Source organism: Anastrepha ludens, chromosome 6 (assembly GCF_028408465.1).
Source record: "Anastrepha ludens isolate Willacy chromosome 6, idAnaLude1.1, whole genome shotgun sequence".
Lineage (NCBI taxonomy): Eukaryota > Metazoa > Arthropoda > Insecta > Diptera > Tephritidae > Anastrepha > Anastrepha ludens.
Genome location: NC_071502.1, coordinates 25,151,013 through 25,170,644, shown reverse-complemented (window position 1 = coordinate 25,170,644; position 19,632 = coordinate 25,151,013). Strand labels below are relative to the sequence as shown.

General features: G+C 35.1%; 1 protein-coding gene across 1 annotated transcript; it reads left to right on the top strand.

The window, feature by feature from the left end:
- The first annotated feature begins 6,709 nt into the window (after nt 1-6,709).
- LOC128865923 (putative nuclease HARBI1) lies at nt 6,710-12,468 on the top strand. The gene is made up of 4 exons (XM_054106337.1): nt 6,710-6,817; nt 11,447-11,637; nt 11,700-11,847; nt 11,920-12,468. Exons 1-4 carry the CDS (start codon nt 6,710-6,712, stop codon nt 12,436-12,438), a joined length of 966 nt encoding a protein of 321 aa, XP_053962312.1. The 3' UTR covers nt 12,439-12,468.
- Nucleotides 12,469-19,632: the final 7,164 nt, after the last annotated feature.

Genomic DNA, 19,632 nt, shown 5'->3' with positions numbered 1-19,632 from the left:
TATGGGTATTGCTATAACTTAAGTGGTGCTAACTTATATACGCATATACTTGTATTAAAATTTACTTAAAATTTATTAACGAAAAATTTCGGTGGAAAAGAGCCTTACCAAAAATTATGATCCCTTAAATGATAGCTCCAATTTATTTCTTCTTGTTTTTGCGTATGCTAGTTTTTTTTTTTATACGTTTGCACGCCTCGATGGATTTGTAGTGAATAAAACTACGTCGGCTGGGCTTAAACTTAACAGCCAAAAAGGGAAACTTTCACTACTTTCGTTAAGGTAATCATGATCGGGTGGAACATTTTCTCGCTGTGTTTAATTTGTATATAGAAGACATACCTGTGTTTCGTTTGTGTGTATGAACATAAGGAGGATGGAAAATAGACGAAATTAAGAAAATGTGCACATGTACCACGGTACAAAGTCTAGAGTATCTCCACTCCTAGCGGTGAATTCATAATATGGGAGTGAAGATGGCGTTAATCTAAAAAATGAATTGTATCGCATTCGATATATTCGTTTTCGTCATATTCCTGTCTATCCTCTGCCATAAAGTTAATGTTGTTCTGCACTGGTCTTTCTTGTTGTCCTTCGTAAGTGCTTCTAAATATTTGATTTGGATCTGCCTATTAGCTTGGTTTGCTTGATAATTATATCCTATTCCATTTGTTCGGAATCCTTGATCGTACTGGGAATAGTTATATCTGTTCGGTTGAGCATATGATTGGTGAGGGCGAAAAGTTTGTGGTGCGAACGAGTTCTGTGGATATTTACTTGGTTGCCGATTGGTTGTTTGTTGCCTTGGTGCCAAATTCATCCTGGGCGTTGAGAAATAGGTTAATTCGGGATAGAAAGGTCGGTTGTTATAATGGTTCATTCAAATTCTAAGGCGGTATCGGCATCGCCAATAATTTTGTGCCGTATGGTATGTAAGATGGCAAAGTACCTAGCTGTGTCTTTCAACTCCTCGTAGGCTTTAAAAATCCTATCTACGCTTTTTCGCCAGGAGCTGAATTCTCCTGGTCGTCCGGAAAATTCCCTAAGACATTTTACCATGTCCGGGATTCTGTCTAATTCGTTCACATTTCGCGCGTTCAGCAATATATTATAGTTTGGCTCACTAAAATCCCTAATATTTGGAGTACTCATATTTTTGAGTACTTCTCTCACAATTCTTTCGATATCAGGATGGTTAGAGGTTGACGGGTTGTCTGGGTTAATTCTGTAAAAATATCGATTTTTTCCTTTTTCTCAAATTTTACAAAATATTTTTGGTTTCACTTTTTGATTCCTTAAAAATATGAATTTTCTTCTTTTCCTCAGATTTTACAAAATATATAAATATATATATTTTTTTTCACTTTTTAAAAATATCAATTTTTTTTTTTTCAAATTTTACGAAAATATTTTTCTTTTTTCACTCTTTAATTCTTTAAAAATATTAATTTTTTATTTTCCTCAAGGTTTACAAAATATATTTTTTGTTTCACTCTTTAATTTAATTCTTTAAGAAATTCAAATTTTCACTAATTTTTACTTTTTTTCACAATATTTTTTATAATTAAGAAATATCTTAAAAGTAGTCTTACATTAAAGTCCAGTGCTGCATGTGGATGTTGTTGGGCGCTTTGGTATTTTCCTTTTCCTTTTGTACTGGGGTCCTTCGGCGTCACTGTTGTTCCACTTCGTCTCACGCTATTTGTCGTTTCACTTTGTTTTTTTTTTTCTAGTTTATCACTCACGACGTTTCGCGTAGCCGTACTTTTTGACTTTCGGGCTTTGAGTACTTTGCGCGCCCTGGTACCTGCTCGGGCGCCAGTTAAACTTTTTAATAGTGTTAAGATTAAAACAAATTTATTCTAGGGGAGCTATGCTCCTTTATTGAGTTGCATTAAAAACGAACTAAACTTAATACTTATTTCTACCCTACTTATATCTAAATGTAGCCTACTGCTCGATGACTTTCTTTGCTGCTCTCGTTGTTCCCACGGGCGGAGTTGTTTACTTCAACGTGACCACCTTCTTCGTTGTCCGTTCTCACAGGTGATATTCAACGTGACCAAATATTTCCGAATGTGGGAATGTGTTAACAATGTAAAAATTCAGGACCTCCACGAGTGATGAGAAGGATCAGTTGCTTGCTCTATGTCAAATCCTGCCGTGGAATCGCTTAAAGTTAGTGTAGAAGTTTTTAAAACATCAGCAATTAACCCCGTTCTAACTGAGATCAAGTCATGGTACATACTTTTGTTAAATATCGCCAAATACACATCAACCTCTCTAGTAGATGTTAGACAAGCAATCTTGGGAAATATAAGATGAAATAATCGAATTAAGCTTGCTATTAACGAAGATTCGTGAAAGAGTCGTAAGTATTTAAATTCTGTACTCGGACGAGATAATGATGATTCTTGTCTGTAGCGGCCTTGTTTAGTCCTTACTCGTTTCCAATTAAAGGGAAAGACTCCATTTAATATATCGTAACAATTTTTTATTCCTTGAGTAAGGTTTAGGGCGTGACAGTACCACAGCATAAATCCGATATATAGCGATCCGATATGGAGTACCTCTTCATCAGAAGGTATAGAAATTAGATGATTCCATTCAGTAGTCACATCAAATAATGAGTTCAAAGCAATAATGTATATAACAACCGCATGTACTGAAGGGTTTACTTTAGGCTCGTATCGAGACAATTCCATCAATGAATATGCAATTCCACTTTTAACACCTATTCCCCTCAACAAATTGCCTAATTCAATAATGGGATTTATCCGTAGGGATTCGGGAACTCCAATCATTAAATCTTTCTTCATTAACTGCTGTGCACGCAAGATCTCAGTCTCCAATGACTGGAAAACAGGCCAAGATAAAGTATCACTAATCAATCTTCTTTTTTGGATATGAGCTTCGATATATTGATCGGTCTTGAGGTACTGCATTATTACATACACTTCTGATGAATGAGATGATGTAGTCTCTGTATACGCCAGTTGAACAATTTTGAATAGACATCCAATCCTTGTAAGAATGTTATCGTTGTTGTTGTAGAGGACATTTTATAGATTATACAAGAGTTATTCTTCTTAATCAGATCAAGATTCAAGACTATATTGTTTTCTATAGACATCATTTTTTTATCAGATAAATACTCCAGATCAAAGACCATCAAATTCAATTTCAAATTCCATTTTTTTGTTAATGATCGGAAGTAACGCCAAGTTTCCGGAAGACAAAGATCGCTAGGATTCTGCCATACATCTTCTAGATTCACACATCTACTGCGAACATGTGCACATTCATGGATTGTGGTGGGCGGAGAGGGGTTTGAAACTCGCAATGAAACACCGGACATATTTAATAAGCTGTTATATATCAATCGGACATGAGGGAACTCTCTCAAAATCATCGAGGAAATGCCTCCAGAACCATCTGCTCCACATAGAACATCATGAGGCTTAATATCAAAATACCTCATTATTCCTCGAATTTTATAATGAGACCCGGTCGCACATTGAAATGTCCTCAACCCTGAGATTATCGGATTGGTAATTCTTGGTACATGGATGAAGTCCAGAGGAGGTTCTTTTATCTCTGTAGAGATTCCAAATAACCCAATCCATTTTTTTCTATTTAGATCTGCAAATATCCAGACTGTATCTGTCTCCAATGGAAACCATCTTTGATATTGCTCGTTATTGTATAACAGATTACGGAGGTAGCTGACACCAAGTGTACCAAGATCCTGATCTTTTAAAGGATAAGATGACGGAATTTGATGTTTAGATGAACTGAAGAGTGTTAAAAACTCGTCGGTTCTCCACAGTGTTGTAAGAGATGGAGATTGACCTATTCGATGAATGAGATGTGAAATAGAGCCCATTAAGGATTCCCGAGGCTTGATTCTATGCATGACATGCCTCTTATTGACAATCTCAATGACACTCGCTCGTACCAATCCGTGTAAAATACCTTTCATATAATGAATTGGACATATTTTACTCTTGAATGTCAAGGGAAACAAATTCGCTCTTTCAATCTGATCTGTCTTAGACAGCACACTCGTCCCAAAGACGAATCCTTCCGCTCTACCAATGTGATATGACTTCTGTGACCCACTTAAACAATCCCAATCTCCCTCAATCAATTGGACAGCGGTTCGAATTCTGCACCATGGGGTTGATTCTGGTTTCCATTTGTTGAGTAAATGGTGCATCTCCTCAAATTTGAACATCATCCCGGTTTCCAACATTGGCTCTTCTATTTCCCGAATTGCACTTGTAGGTGCAATACGTTGGCTTTGCGTAAGGGTGTCCTATGGCCAGACGTATCGTCAGCAGTTTTTGAAAATGCGCAATCGATAGAATTTGGTGCTTGGCTCTGCACGCGGTGCAACGTCAGCGGTTTTGTTTGTAGATTTATGTATTGTGTTATGCTAACATACATACTAATGGTTATTGCAATATTCCCGCATAGGAGGATCGTGTCTTGGCTATGTGTGGATCGTAACCAAGTACAAGGTGTCCTGCCGTGGTGTACGTGGTATATATGTTTTTCTTTATTCTTATTAATATTGGCTATAATAAGAACAAAATGATAAGCAAAAGAAAAAAAAAATTATATATATATGGGACGTTCCACGTTCCAAGGTCTCAAAATGATCGTCTGAATGTCCACTATTGAGAGCCGTCTGGCCCATTGAGAAATTCAATATGGCGTCCAAATTATGGCGTCTAAGCTGACTAAAAATTAGAGTTTATTTAAAATCTTGTGTGCTCCTAAGAAAACCAGGAGCAATGAAAAAAAGTAATACTGATTCTTTATGTTCTTAGGGTCGCAGATTACGATTTCGGAAGCAGATTTCCAAAATTCAAAATGGCGGATCCAATATGGCGGCCGAAAATATTAATTTATTTCGATTTGTTTAAAATGTATTTCTAAGGGGTTTTTGGGGTCGCTGATTACGAATCTGAAGTCAGATTTTTTAAATTCAAAATGGCGGATCCAATATATATGTATATATATATATATATATAAGACTAAGAATATTATCAATAAAATATATTTCATGATTTGCAGTAACATTATTTGGTGTGAGAAGAAATGTTTTAAGGATTTTTCCTTATTAAAAAAATTTTAAGACTTTTGTCTTTGGCTGTGTTTTCACAACTGTCCCTTTATTATTCAATTTCTTTTCTTATATTATAAAATTACAATTTACTTATTAACTAAAAAATGTTGTTTTCGTCGGTTTTTGCCTACTAATCATAAGTGTGTTTTGTTTCCGTTTTTGGTGTTGGGAACAAAACAAACTTATGTTGCAATTCTAATGAAAAATGAAATAATTCGTTAAAATAAATTAGGTTGAATTGCATTTTCGTTGTGAGAACGGAAATGCACTTGATTTGGAAATAATTTCCAGGAATCATGTCTGGAATTAAATGTAGTGGAGTAAAATTAAGTTGCATTTTTGTCAAGTGAAATAAATTAGGTTGCATAAATATGTATACATAGGTATGTATGAATGCATGTATATATGTATATACATATGCTTTTCATATTATGTTAACCCTTTTTATGGGGATAACGGTTGGTGTTGTAACAGTGACAATCGAGTTAGAGACACTAGTGTACACCAGTTTATCTTACTTAAGTTGAAATCACCTAATACACATAAATGATTGTCATTTAGATTATTTAAGACTCGTATAAACGTTCAAGCGGCAAATACGAGGCAAATAGATATAAAGAGCCTTGTGAATTGGGACAACTTATGCAGACGCAGATCTGATCCGACAGAGAGTCTCCGTTCATGAGGGGCCAAAAAAATCTTCGTGATTTCAATCTCTTTTTCAATTATTTTGATTTTGGGGTCTGAATATCGAGATTTGGACTTTTAATTTGAGTCCGTTTGGAAGATAAAAAAAAAACAACGAACTGATGTTTATTTTAAACTTCACTTTATTTGATTGTCCACTTTTAATTTGAGTCCGTTTGGAAGATAAAAAAAAACAATGAACTGATTTTTATTTTAAACTTCACTTTATTTGATTGTCCAATCTATCTTTTAGATTGCTAATTACAGACTAACAGAACTTATTACAATTGTCTTACTTATACCTTTCGTTATGTCTACCTTGCATATTTGGTCAGCAGGAAATTAAATTATTATTTACAAATTAATTCTTCGGAATTGTTTTGCTATACAAAAATATGAAAAATATTGGCATGTGCCGGAAATGCAAATTCAGCATTTGTTAAGTAAGTTCAATATTTTTTTAAATAATATGTGATAAAAGGTTCTTTAGCCATTTCAGCATTTATGAAATGTGAAAGGGTATTGGCATATGCCGGGAATGCAAATTCAGTTAAATTATGAATATTAAGAATTTGTTATGCGTATTATATTATGCTTAAGGGCTTTACTATAACAGCTAATCTCATCGTTCGCTGTAGTTCAATTTATGCCAAGTACCTTTTGGCTAATTGCTTGTTCGTTGTTATAAGTCAGGAAAAATGCGCTAAACTCATTTGTGTTCCTTTTTCGAAGACTAAACCCTGCTTTGGCCATAATTTCTTTTGATTTTAAATGGATTAACTTCGCTTCCTCTAAACTTCGCTCGCTTATCACCAAGTCGTCTACATAAAAGCATTGTTTTAGTTTATCGCAAATAACTCCAAACTCTTGCTGAGAAGTGTTCAAATGATGGCGGAGTGTAGCTGCCAGCAAAAACGGACTGGACGTTACACCAAACGTTACCCTGGTCATACGGTATTCAACGATTTTGGGCAGTCGAATTTTACACATTGGGAGGTACGCTCGTACCATAAAAATCGGAGTGCGTCTCGATCATTTTCCGCGACCTCGATCTGAAGAAAAACCTTTCAATGCCCGCAGTTATCGTTATTTTATGTGAACGGAATCTTAAAAGAGTTTTCAGCAAATCTGCTACGAGATTCTCACCCGCATTCAAGTGATCATTTAGAGATGCGTCAGAAGATGCGTCAAAAACTATTCGCCTTTTTGTAGTGATTTTGTCGTCACGATAAACCGGTTTGTGGGGCATATAGTACACTAATTCACTGTTTGAGTCGTTTACCTGTTCCGCTATGCCGTTTTGTACTAAATCCCTAAGCGATATATCATATTCAATGAGTTTATTATTGTCCCTTAACAATTTATTTGTCAAACTGCACAATCTCTGTTCTGCGATTTCTCTATTGCTTTTCAATTTATCGTTTAAATATTTCCAAGGCAAACACACTACGTAACGGCCATTCACTTCACTGATGTTAAACACTGTTCCTTCTAAGGGATTTCTCTGTTGTAGTTGACAGCTCTTGATGCCAATAGACTCTAAACTCCAAAATTTTTCAATATCAAAATATTCTTCGCTTGACTTTTCTACACTCTCTACACAATTGCACGCTACTGTATTACATTTCTTACCACAACTGCCTTGAATAGTCCATCCGAAGAATGTTTTTATGGCAACTAAATTTTCTTGTAGCCGTTCAATTTCACCGTAGTTAAATATCCAGTAATAGTCTTGCCCAATCAAAACATTAATGCCGTCAACTAATTTCTCCTTCTTGCCTATTTCACAATCTGCTAATTCTATTTTGATGTTAATTCAAATATCACAGTAGGCGTAGAGGGAGCATTCTCGTTTTATTAAATTTTTCAAATATAGGAAATTGAATTAAAATTAAATTAAAAAAATGTGTAAAACGACGAAAAGCAATACGAGTACAAATACTCATAAAAGCAACCACAACTACAACGATTTAGATGCTAACAATGATATGTCGGATGAATTGAGCGCGTACAGCTCGGAGGAAGACGAGGTGACATCACGAAAATCGCGAAAAATACAGCCAACTGATGCTGCGGATTACGAGGATGGGGGCGGAATGTAAAAATGTAAATTAATTTGTGTGCAAGTAAATTACAAGTGATATTTTCATATTTGAGCCGTAAGCCCTGGCAGCTAGTGCTCCTTTTTTTTATTGTAAAATAATAATTTATTGTTATTTTCCATATATTAAATTAAATTAATTAATTATTTTGATGTTTCTAAACTGCTTGTTTTTCAATTTGGGCACTGGCAAAATGTTAGCACAGATAGTAGGTACAACAATCGCTTTTATTTTTTGCACTTTATCATTATATCGGCTCCGTAATGAAATTTCTACGCTTTTCAATTGGGTTGCCTTTTTTGCTTTTTTGTCACCAAATGCAATAATTTGAACGTTCTCAAAACCACAATTCCACTTCCTCGCGTATATTAATTTTTGGAGGCTCAGACTTACTTGATGCTTTGCCTTCGTCGTCACTCGAAGAATTATCGGCTCAAGATTTGGCTCAAATATTCGCAAACGAAAGTATCGTCTGCCTGAGGAGCCGCAGTAGAACAGCAGGGTCCGTCTGTATGGCAACCATATGAAGTTGTGTCTGGTACTTCCGATATATGCTCGCTTATTTTGGCTGCGGCAACTATCCGTTCCTCCAAATGGTTCAATGAAACCGCATCATATGGACCACCACCCGTTTTCGTCATGCTTTTCATGCGCTGGGTAAGCTTGCGTTTTGCATTGTATTTGTAGTCAGTCCATACCTAGGGGTATTACAAGAATTTATTACCACAAATGAAAATGTTTAAAAGTAATGGTTAAGTGTTAATACAAATGCCATGCTTTTGTTGGCTTCATGGGAGGTCCGTTACTGTTTAACAATTCCGTTAGCTTATCTCATAACTCTTTCTGTTTCGAACGGCCATTAGCTGCACTCTGTAAGCTATTTTTAGCTAATGAATCGTGCTTTTCCATATATTCCACCATTATCTTTAGTTGAGCAGCGTTTGTTTGTTGAGACCTATGCAAACAACTATATAAAACTTAAAATTAAAAAAAAAATTTTAATTTTTAACTTACATTTTGAAGAAATAAACAGCTGAGAAAATGAAAACGAGAGCAAAAGTGGTGTCGAGCTGTATCTATCGAACGTTCGATATAACGCTACGACATTTTTTGTTAGAGAAAGCAAAAACGATACTTCGACTGTCGTTTTTGCTAGATATCAAATTACAAAAAGCCACCCCAGGTCTCAACAAGAACGAAGATATCGTAATCTAACTGCACACTAAGGGAATGTACATACTCAGCCTTTGTACGCATGCCGGATAGGTTCTGAAGGAAACCTTAAGGCCAACACTAGGAAGATTCGAAGATGCTATTATGCCGGTGGCGGCTGCTGCGAATCCTTTTGAAAAAACCGCAACTGCTTCACAGTTACATTTGTTGGCCAGATTTCTGAGCTCAACAACTTTTCATACGAAGGCTCCGGAACTCCCAACTTAAAGTTGACCCTTTTAGTGCTCGTTAATGAAACATCCTTTTTGATCTGTTTGAAACAGGAAAGTATATTTGTACTCAAGCCTCTATGCTTAGAGATGTAATCTTTAATATCATCTTCAGATACGGCGGGAGAGAAAGATGCCTAGTGAAACCATTTGTATTTGAACGCGACATCCAAATCATGTAAGAGTCATAAAATTGTATAAAATATTTCCGTTTAACTTTTAAAATAAAAGAGTTACATAATAATTCAAAATTCTGTTGCAAAGCAAGCATTGCCTTAAGGCACTGTTATGCACTAGAGGGTTAAAATAGGCCATGAAGTTACGTTAGGATGTCGATAAATAGCTTCTCTAGTTTTACCAATACATTTGTTTTTTATGTAACCAAATAGCACATTACTATTAGCTGAGTTGAATTCAGAAATCGTAGGCAAAATATTCTCAATTTGTTCTATAAAGTCTGGTAATTTTCACTGAGGATAATTGTTGTTGTGGCCCCTCTTTACTTGTTTTTGTAATTTGGAACGATCACTGTTGTCCCGGCAATTGGCGGCCCGCAAATAAAACAATACTTAAGTCCTGGTAGTTGTAGGCTGAAATCTTTATTTTTACAATTAGTTCAAGTTTAATTATAAAAATGTATAAAAACTTACATTTTGTTCGCTTGCGGCGCCTGTGCTCGAACAATGTAGAAATCAAAAAGAATGAATTTGACATTTGTATGAGGGAATGAGGAAATGACAAACAGATGAGTGCGATGGGTTGACATCGCACCTTTCGCAACAAGCGTGAATGTAAAATTAATAAATGAATGAATTTCGCAACAAGCGTGAATGTAAAATTATAAATGAATCGATAATCGCAACAATCACCATAAAGTTTGTGTGGGTGTTCAAGCAGGTACAACTTCCAATCATGCTTGCATGTTTGTATGATTTTGCTGCTACATATGCTCCGCTTGCTATAATTGTTGCTAATTTTGCTCTCTTATTACAGAATTGCCCTTGTATTTATTGTTGTAGCCTATTCCGGAACTTTCACTTAATGTTTAAGCAGGTGCAATTGTTGTTTTATTGTTTTAAGTCTCTGCCTTTTTTTTCTTATAGGCTAAAGAGGTACAACGGAGTTGTTGTATTTTAATAGTTCACTGTCCTTACGGAAGGTCAAAATTAAGCACACTTCTGAAGAGTTTTTTCTTTGTTTTTGATTTTTACAAGTTCACTGTCCTTGATAGAGGTCATCAGAATTTAGATACTTAGATAAATTTTCACAGTTAAAATTTTACACACATGTTTTCGTATTTTTGAAATAAAAGAAAAACGTTTATTTATTCTTATCGGAATAAATTTGGTGCCGAATTTTTTAAATAATGAAATAATAGACACAGTTTGACTCTGCTCAGAATACTGTTCTAGAATTTTTATAGCTTTAATCCTCGTCGCCAATAACGTTTTGTGATTCAAATACGTCTCTTCAGTGTCTTTCTCAAAACTAAAACTACTTTATCTCTTAAAGTAGTAACAAAGGTAAATTAACGGTAATACACATATTTATTAAACTTATGCCCGAATTCTGTAAGCAGTCTCAAGTCACTAACTGAGGTTTTCGTGGTGAAATTTGATTTTGAGACTAGTTGGTATTCAGTAAGCAATCTCACGTCATTAGTCTCAAAAAAAGTCACTAATTAGTGATCTACTTCTGAGCAGCTCACAAAACGAAAAATATGAAAGAGGAATTTATTATTTTATATATATTGCAAAAAAAAAACGCGAAAATGAAGCGAAGTAATATGTTTTGGGTAAAAATTTCTTAAGAACACGAATAATTGTGTATTTATTGACGTTTTAGAAACATGCGTAAACGGATTTTGGCAAGTTTACGCAGCACGGAAGACCCATTCCTTTTGGAAGAAGACGTTTTCAGGAGGTTTTTAAGATTCACGAAATCCTTCTCCTGGGAACTTATTCAAGATCTCAAACCACTTGACAAGTTTGAGCGGAATTCGAGAATTCCATTTGAGCTTCGGGTGGGCTTGATATATTAATAGAAATATATAGGTAGGCATTACAACATATTACTTTCAGTTTGTTTTAGTACTATATTTTCTGGCAAATGGCTCCTACCAAAGCGTTATAGGAAACTGCCACTTCTCAGCAATGAGTCAACCAAGCGTGTCGAGATGTATTGAGCAAATTTGCAAAATGGTAGTGGAACACAAACACTTTGAAATTAGTTTTCCCAATGAGGCGGAGCATTACAACAGCATAAAGAGGGGGTAAGTTTTAAACATGGTACAAAATATGCATTTGCACCATTTCAACGGCTTAAAATTTGCAGCTTCCATAACAAATTCGGAATAAAAGGCGTCATAGGTGCTATTGACTGCACACATATTGCAATACTTTCCCCGCAGTCTTTAATTGCTGGAGTAGTACCTCATGAGTATATGAATCCCAAGGGATACTACAGCATTAATGTTGAAGCCGTGAGTTTATAAAAAATAAATACTGGTTTATCAACATTTTGTAATGCTTATAACTAATAACCTCATTCCTAGATTTGCAACGACGAACTAATTTTTCAAAACGTCAATGCACGATTCCCAGGATCTTGTTATGACGCCGGTATATGGACAACTTCGCCGGTGAGAATCAAACTCATCAGGGAACACATTTTGGGAGCATTTAAATGGCTTTTAGGTGATTCAGGTTATCCTTTGGAGCCATGGCTACTAACACCAATAGCAACACCTTCTTTCGCTAGCGAAGAGATTTTCAATAAAACACATATAAAAGCAAGGAACACAATTGAACGTGCCTTTGGAGTCCTGAAATCACGATTTCGGTGTCTATCCAAAGAGCGCGTTCTTAGATATTCGCACAAAAATGCGGCAGCTATCATCTATACATGTGTAATATTCCACAATATGCTGCAAAAAAGGGGCATATTCACTGATGAGGCCATGCCACCAGAAGACCCATCGAATGATGAAAATAGTGAACCAATAAGGTCAACAGAATATTATTCTGAAGGCAGAAGGGTGCGGCAAAATTGCATAGACGCACTTACATTGTAAAACTTTTGTAAAAAATAAAATTGAATGAAATATAACATAACATATATAAACTTTATTTTATTTATTATTATAATCTTTATTGACAACGGCTTGCGATAAAGCTAGAATAGCATTAGCCACGTTGTTCATGGAGTCACAAAACTGTTCCATGCAGTTAAGACTTCGCTCTCTGAATTTTCTCTCTTCCTCATTCCTTTAGTTCATAGATTTAATCATGTTTTTGATTAACTCATCCGAATCTGTTTTGCGGCGACGTGAAGGTCGTGGACTGTTAACTGATTCGTCGGTTGATTCCACAGAAGGAGTCACGGGGTCGTTTGTGATTAGAGTAGAATGGGGTAAGATAGGTCATTTTTTTTTGGAGAGCTCTTGCTACGGTGTTTTTGCATTGATTTTGAAAAATAAGCAAGATTTTGAAAGGTTATTTATCTGCTAACATTTTGGTTATACTGACTTATGTTTGGCTAAATATTTTGGAAGCTGCATTCATTAAGACAAAGGTACTTTTTTTTCGATATTTTCAAAATCGGGGGGCATGATAGGTCACTATATGTGAGGGGAAAAGAACAATGTACATGGCTTGGAAATTAACGTTTTAACTTTTATTTATAGAGTATGAACACTGCACATGTTATAAAAGTTAGGAATTTTTCTTTAATTAATCACGCGAGCACGTAATGTTTCGAACGGAATTTTAAATTGTTTAGAGGCTGATCGAACACTAGCGCCATCTCGGACTGCCGCGATTGCGTTTTTTACATCCTCTTCATTTCGTTTCGGCGTTTTTCGCACATAATTACGCACCATTTTGCTGCAAAAACAATTAAAATTTATTTTATTCAATTAAAAGTAGTGACCTATAATGCCCCCAGACGGCTGACCTATAGTGCCCCCAAGCACATGTTTTATGTTAGTGTCGATATTTTTTTTTAAAACAATAATATCAAAAAACTAACACATTATTCGTGTTCAGCATTATTTTCTACGTAAAATAAAACTCACCTGACAAATATTTACATACATTAAATGCACTGCACCGTAGAATAAAAAAAATGCTATGTCGGAGAAAAGCTCACAAAAAACTAAACGACGCCAGAACTAGGATAACTAATGAATGGTGGCGGCCGAAATGACAGTCGCAAACGTTGTTCCCCACCACGTATTCAATTCACATAAGACGAGTGACCTCTGCAAAAACAGTGCGACGAAAACCCCACCTACCTATTGTGCCCCCATACCTATCTTACCCCATTCTACTCTACTATTTCGCTCTGAAAAATTAAAAAGTAGTTAAGTTATTAATGTGCAAATTTTTTCAATTCAAAATTGTTCATTTTATGACCTTTTATCATTGAAATGAACACATATATATATATATATATATATATATATATGGGACGTTCCACGTCAACCGGTACACTAGCCGGTCCAAAATTCTATGGGACCGATTTTGAAGTCCAAGGTATCAAAATGATCGTCTGAATGTCCACTATTGAAAGCTGACTAAAAATTAGAGTTTATTTAAAATCATGTGTGCTCCTGAGAAAACCAGGAGCAATGAAAAAAAGTAATACTGATTCTTTATGTTCTTAGGGTCGCAGATTACGATTTCGGAAGCAGATTTCCAAAATTTAAAATGGCGGATCCAATATGGCGGCCGAAAATATTAATTTATTTCGGTTTTTGGGGTCGCTGATTACGAATCTGAAGTCAGATTTTTTAAATTCAAAATGGCGGATCCAATATGGCGGTCAAAAATAAAAAAATTATTTCGATTTTTTTGAAACCGTTCCTTAAAAGGGTTTTTGGGGTCGCTGATTACGATTCTGGAGTCATATTTCAAGAATTCAAAATAGCGGATCCAATATGGCGGCCAAAAATAAATAAATTGATCAAATTCTTTTGAAACCGTTCCTTAAAAGGCACCGACACCGAACGTTCATTACGAATCTGGAGTTAAAATTTAAAAATTTCATATAATAGATTAAACATGTAGATAAGCTCTCTGCGTTTTCAGGGTTGAGACTGTCTTCAGTGTGACCAGTGATGCCCGTATTACTTTTTTTTTTAGTTATTTTAATTTTAATTGTTTTTTGTTTTTGAAATTTTTTTAATTTTTAAATATGTTGTAAATTTTCACAACCTTAAAACCTTTTCTGAGCTATCTTTTTTGACAAAAAAAAAAAATAATAAAGTAAAGGTAAAATTTACTTAAATTCAATAATCAATGACGGCAAGGTTGTCTGTCCACTGCATCAGAGTACCGTTTTACTAGCAACTGATGATTGCTTATAGGAATGAATGCATGCCCACTTTGTATTTTCGTGACGCTTGGTGCCTTTGAAAATCTTTTTGCAAGTTTCTTTTGCATTTTAAAATGCATTGCTTTGTCGTAATGAAAGAATTTAATGTTTGGGAATTTAGTCTCCGCATATTTATATAAACCTTGCGATGTTAAAATTGCTTCTGATGGTTGAGCTTGCAGGCTAGCCCGTGTGGCTTCTCTTTTCACGATAGCGCCAACACCATCACAAGCACCTTTGGGCAGTTGCATGACAAGACCACTCAGCTTCAATACCAAAATCTTCTGCATGATGCATCAAATTCATCATTTGAAATTTATTTTTGTAGTGTTGTTTAGCACCATCAGTAGCACAAATAATTCTTTTGAGTTTTGGACAGAATTTCTTAATTTCTGGCACAACCATTTCTTGCATAATGTACACCGCACTTGTATCGTGTGTCGTCGAGTCAGATAAAAGTACAAAACTGCGATGCTTAATTTCATTATCTGATCTGTAGTAGACGACAACAGGGTGCACCGTGCATTGATCATTGTTGTAATGAAATGCTTGAGCAGCATTTTGCACAACATAAGGATAATTTTCGGAATAATCGCATTGGACTAAAACTTCATCTTCATTTAGGTTATTTTTCCTATTTGATAAATATTCCGATTGAGTTTTTACAACGAAATGATGGGTCAATAATTTTTTCAATTGCACACAAAATTCATCTACATAATCTTCAGCAGAAAGACATTCTTTCTATCGGTAGACTGCCATATGCTGTAAATTACTTGAGTTAAATTGTTCTCTGTTAGAATTTTCATCACGTAATCAGAAAAATGTTCAATTTTTGGACAATTCTCACATTCATTAAAATAGCAAAGTGGTGTTGCGTTTTCACACGTAATAAACTTCAAGCAATCACTGTAATCTTCTACTGGATTCGGTAAATCTTTCGTCAAATTTTTAAAATCAACAGCTTCGAACATGAGTTTAAAATTTTCATGAATCACACATACACACACGCTATGTGTTCCTCTTGAGCCAGCAAGTACACACCATTTTGGCCTTAATTCTGCAAATTTACTCAACCCAATAAGCATTTCAGGATTCTTTTCTTTAAACTGTTTGTGAAGTACCTTTATATCACAAAGCAACAATCGTTTCTGTACATATTGTTTTTGACCATCAATTATTACTTTTACAACGTCTTTCTTATTTGCCATTATTCTACTGTTTATGTCGTTCTCATAAAACTCTTTAACTGCTATAGCAGTACTAGCAGGTAAAATTTTACCTTTTTTCTCAAGTGGAGTACCCAAAACTCCTGCAGTCATTTTTAATTGTTTGGATTCTTGAGCCATTCTATGAGAAGTATTAAACTCTTCTTTTATTTTCCGAATTGACCAACAATTAGGGGCTATTGTGAGAATAGACAACCGAAGAGGATCATTTTCTGGTAGACTAGACTAGACTATATATATATACATTTGTACACGTCTATTTACCTCGGCCCCAATATTTGGAATATCTGGCATTCCGTCGACCACGACTGACCCGAGCGTTTCCAAAGATTCTCCCTCTTTGTCAACTCCTCTTGCAACCGGGGACCTCCACCTGTCACTAGTCGATCAACTTTTGACTTCCTAGCTCTGCTTCGAACTTGGTTTTTCCAATGGTTTAACGACTGTAGAATAAATATTTTATTAAGCAATTTGTTTGGTATATTAAAAACATACATCTTTCCATTTAGCCGCTGATCGTTTCGGGCCTTTAAGAGCGTTAAGCTGCTCTGCGATCTCCTTCCACAGCTCCTCAATTCTTTTTGGGCACGTTGGATCGTTTTTGTGGAGCTTGATCTCCGGATGGCTCCTAACAAAAGCAAGATAGCATTTTAATTGCTCCTTGCTTGTCCGCTTAGTTTTGCAATGTATATCTGTAAAACAAATAATACATATTTGAAAAGGAATCAGGAAATTTCTTTTATTTTACAACTTACCCAGCTCCTTCATTCCAACGGATTGTATATAAAGATGCAATTCAACATTTATCGATTACTAATTTTGTTTGTCTTAATTGAATTGTTGATAATCCGATTCAGGTAAAAGGTTTATAAAACAGAAATTAAAAACGTTATTTTGTATGAGCTTAGTAATATTCATATTCTTTATGTTTTTGATGAAGAGTTTCGCTTGATAAATGAGTTTAAAAAATTCCATTACATATGGAATCGATAAGGGAATTTTTGCTAAACGTTTTGACTATCTCTAGCCGATACGTGCCATCAGCTGACTGTCTCTATTTATTTTCACCATGATATTTGGTGAATTTCTTGTGACTTTACTTACTGAATAGCAAAATCGTCTCAAGTCACAAAAAGAGTCTCTAATTTATAATCTCAATTTTAGTGACTTGAGATGAGATTCGCTTACAGAATTCGGGCATTATGCTGAAAACAGTGAAGCCCGTAAACGCAATTCCACATATCAAAAAAATCCTTCGCAATATCCCTGTACTGGGATTCTGTAGGTTCGCTAACGTAAACTGGAGAAAGTAGCCGCCAGATAACTTCACAAGTTTCCTGTATTATTTCGCGCACAGTCGTTGCACCTAACTTATAACTCCATGCAATGCTCTTCACAGATACACCTTGTGACAAATACCTCATGGAAATAAGTATATGTGCATGACAATTTATGTGAAAAAAATATATTTCAAATGAAATAAAATTTATTGACTTATTTTTTACTTATAAATCTAATCAAAACAATTAAAAAATAATAACAAAAACTTCATTTTTTTTTTAACTTACAAAAATCAAAAATAAAATGAAAAAGTTTAATAGGAAATAATTATACACTCGTCAGAAAAAGTTAACGTACACTGCATGCATTCATTAAAAAAGTATAAAAAATGTATTTATATTTGGATTGAATAAAAAAAATTTGTACTTTATTTACAGGTTAGAGTTCAGTCATTTAGCACAAGATGATTTAAAAAGCATAAATTTAAATTCAGTTTCAAAGTAATAATAAAAACAAAAATCATATGAAAAATACTTCAGAAAAAGTTAACGTACACTGTACATAACTTTAAAATAAAAATTAGTAAATAAAATAATAAAACTTATTAATAGCTTGTAGGGTATCCCCTACGTCTTATAACTTCTGCTAAACGTTTTGGCATAGATTTGACCAACTTTGACGTTTCCTCTGACGTAATTTTGCCCCATTCTTCAGTAATTACGTCCTTCAGCATTGTTTTTGAGGTTATGTTATGCTGCCGAATCTTTCGTTCTAATAAATCCCAAAGATGCTCAATAGGATTGAGATCTGGTGATTGTGGAGGTGTATGCAATTGTTTGGGTACATTATACAGGAGCCAGAGCTTAACTATTTCTGCAGTGTGCTTAGGGTCGTTATCTTGTTGGAACACAAATCCGTTCTCTAAGCCTATTTTGGTAGCACTCTGCCTCAAGTTCGATTTCAGAATATCCAAATATCTGTACTTATCCATAGTTGATTCTATTAATTCAATATTACCCACTCCGTTATATGCCATACACCCCCATACCATTACGCCTCCGCCGCCGTGCTTAACAGTTGGAGCAAGATTCTGTCTGTCGAGAGCTGTTCCTTGTTTTCGCCATACCAGTTTTCGTCCCGTAATTCCAAATATGCAGAATTTGCTTTCGTCGGAAAATAATACCTTTTCCCAGAAATCTAGGGGCTTGCTGATGTGTTCTTTGGCGAAAGCAATACGTTTCTGTCTGTTTATTAATAACACAAACGGTTTCTTGCGTGCAACTCGGGCATGATAGCCACTTTTCTTTAGAATTTTACACACAGTATCACTGCAAATGGTTTTTTGAAACCTTTCCTCAACGTCTTTTGCAATTTTTGAAGCCGTAAGTTTTGGATTTTTTTGAACTTCATTAATAATATGGCGTTTTTCTCTATCAGTAAGCGTACTAGGGCGTCCTGAACGCGGCTTGGAAGTTGTGGAGCCTGTCGATTTATAGTTTTTGATAACTCCTTGGACTGTAGAATGAGTCCTTCCTACAGTTTTTCCAATTTCGCGTAAAGATTTCCCTTCATTCCATAGTTTTATGATGATATCCCTTTCATCGGAGCTTGTTGCTTTTCTTTTTGGAGCCATTTTACAAAACTGCTGAATATTACACGCACTAGCTAGAAAATAGTTTAGATATACACCTTAAATGCTTTTTATTCAATTTTGTTTAAAACGTAATAGGGGAAGCCCCGTGCTTTGTGCTGTACGTTAACTTTTTCTGCGGTGGTAATGCCACATTTTTTAAATATTAATCGCTAAATCAAGAGTTGCCACAGTTTTTCTATTAAAATTACATTTGAATGATTACTCAATATTATGTGATGGTATTGAAATTAAAAAAAGTTTTGTTTATAAAGAATCTTATCATTCAGAGCCAAGAAAAGTCCGTACCGGGCCGTGTACGTTAACTTTCTCTGACGAGTGTATGTGCATTTCACAATTTTGTCGCATTTCTTGCCGAAGTTCAATGATTTCAACTTATTTTTTTTAATTTAATAATTAATATGGTTGCCTTTGGCTGAAATAACTTTGTTTAAGCGAGTGGGCATTGAGTCGGCCAATTTTTCTAGCGTGGATTTGCTAATTTTTGCCCACTCAGCGACCACTGCATCCTTGAGGTGCACAATGGACTCAAACTGACGTCCATTTTTGTAAACCTTGGCAGAAAGTATGCCCCAAAGGTCCTCTATTGGATTAAGGTCAGGACTTAATGCTGGCCACTCTAAAACATCAATATTTCGTGATGAAAAAAACATTTTGGACAAGTTTGCAGTATGTATTGGAGCATTGTCCTGCTGAAAAGTCCACTTGTCAGGATAAAATGTTTCCGAAT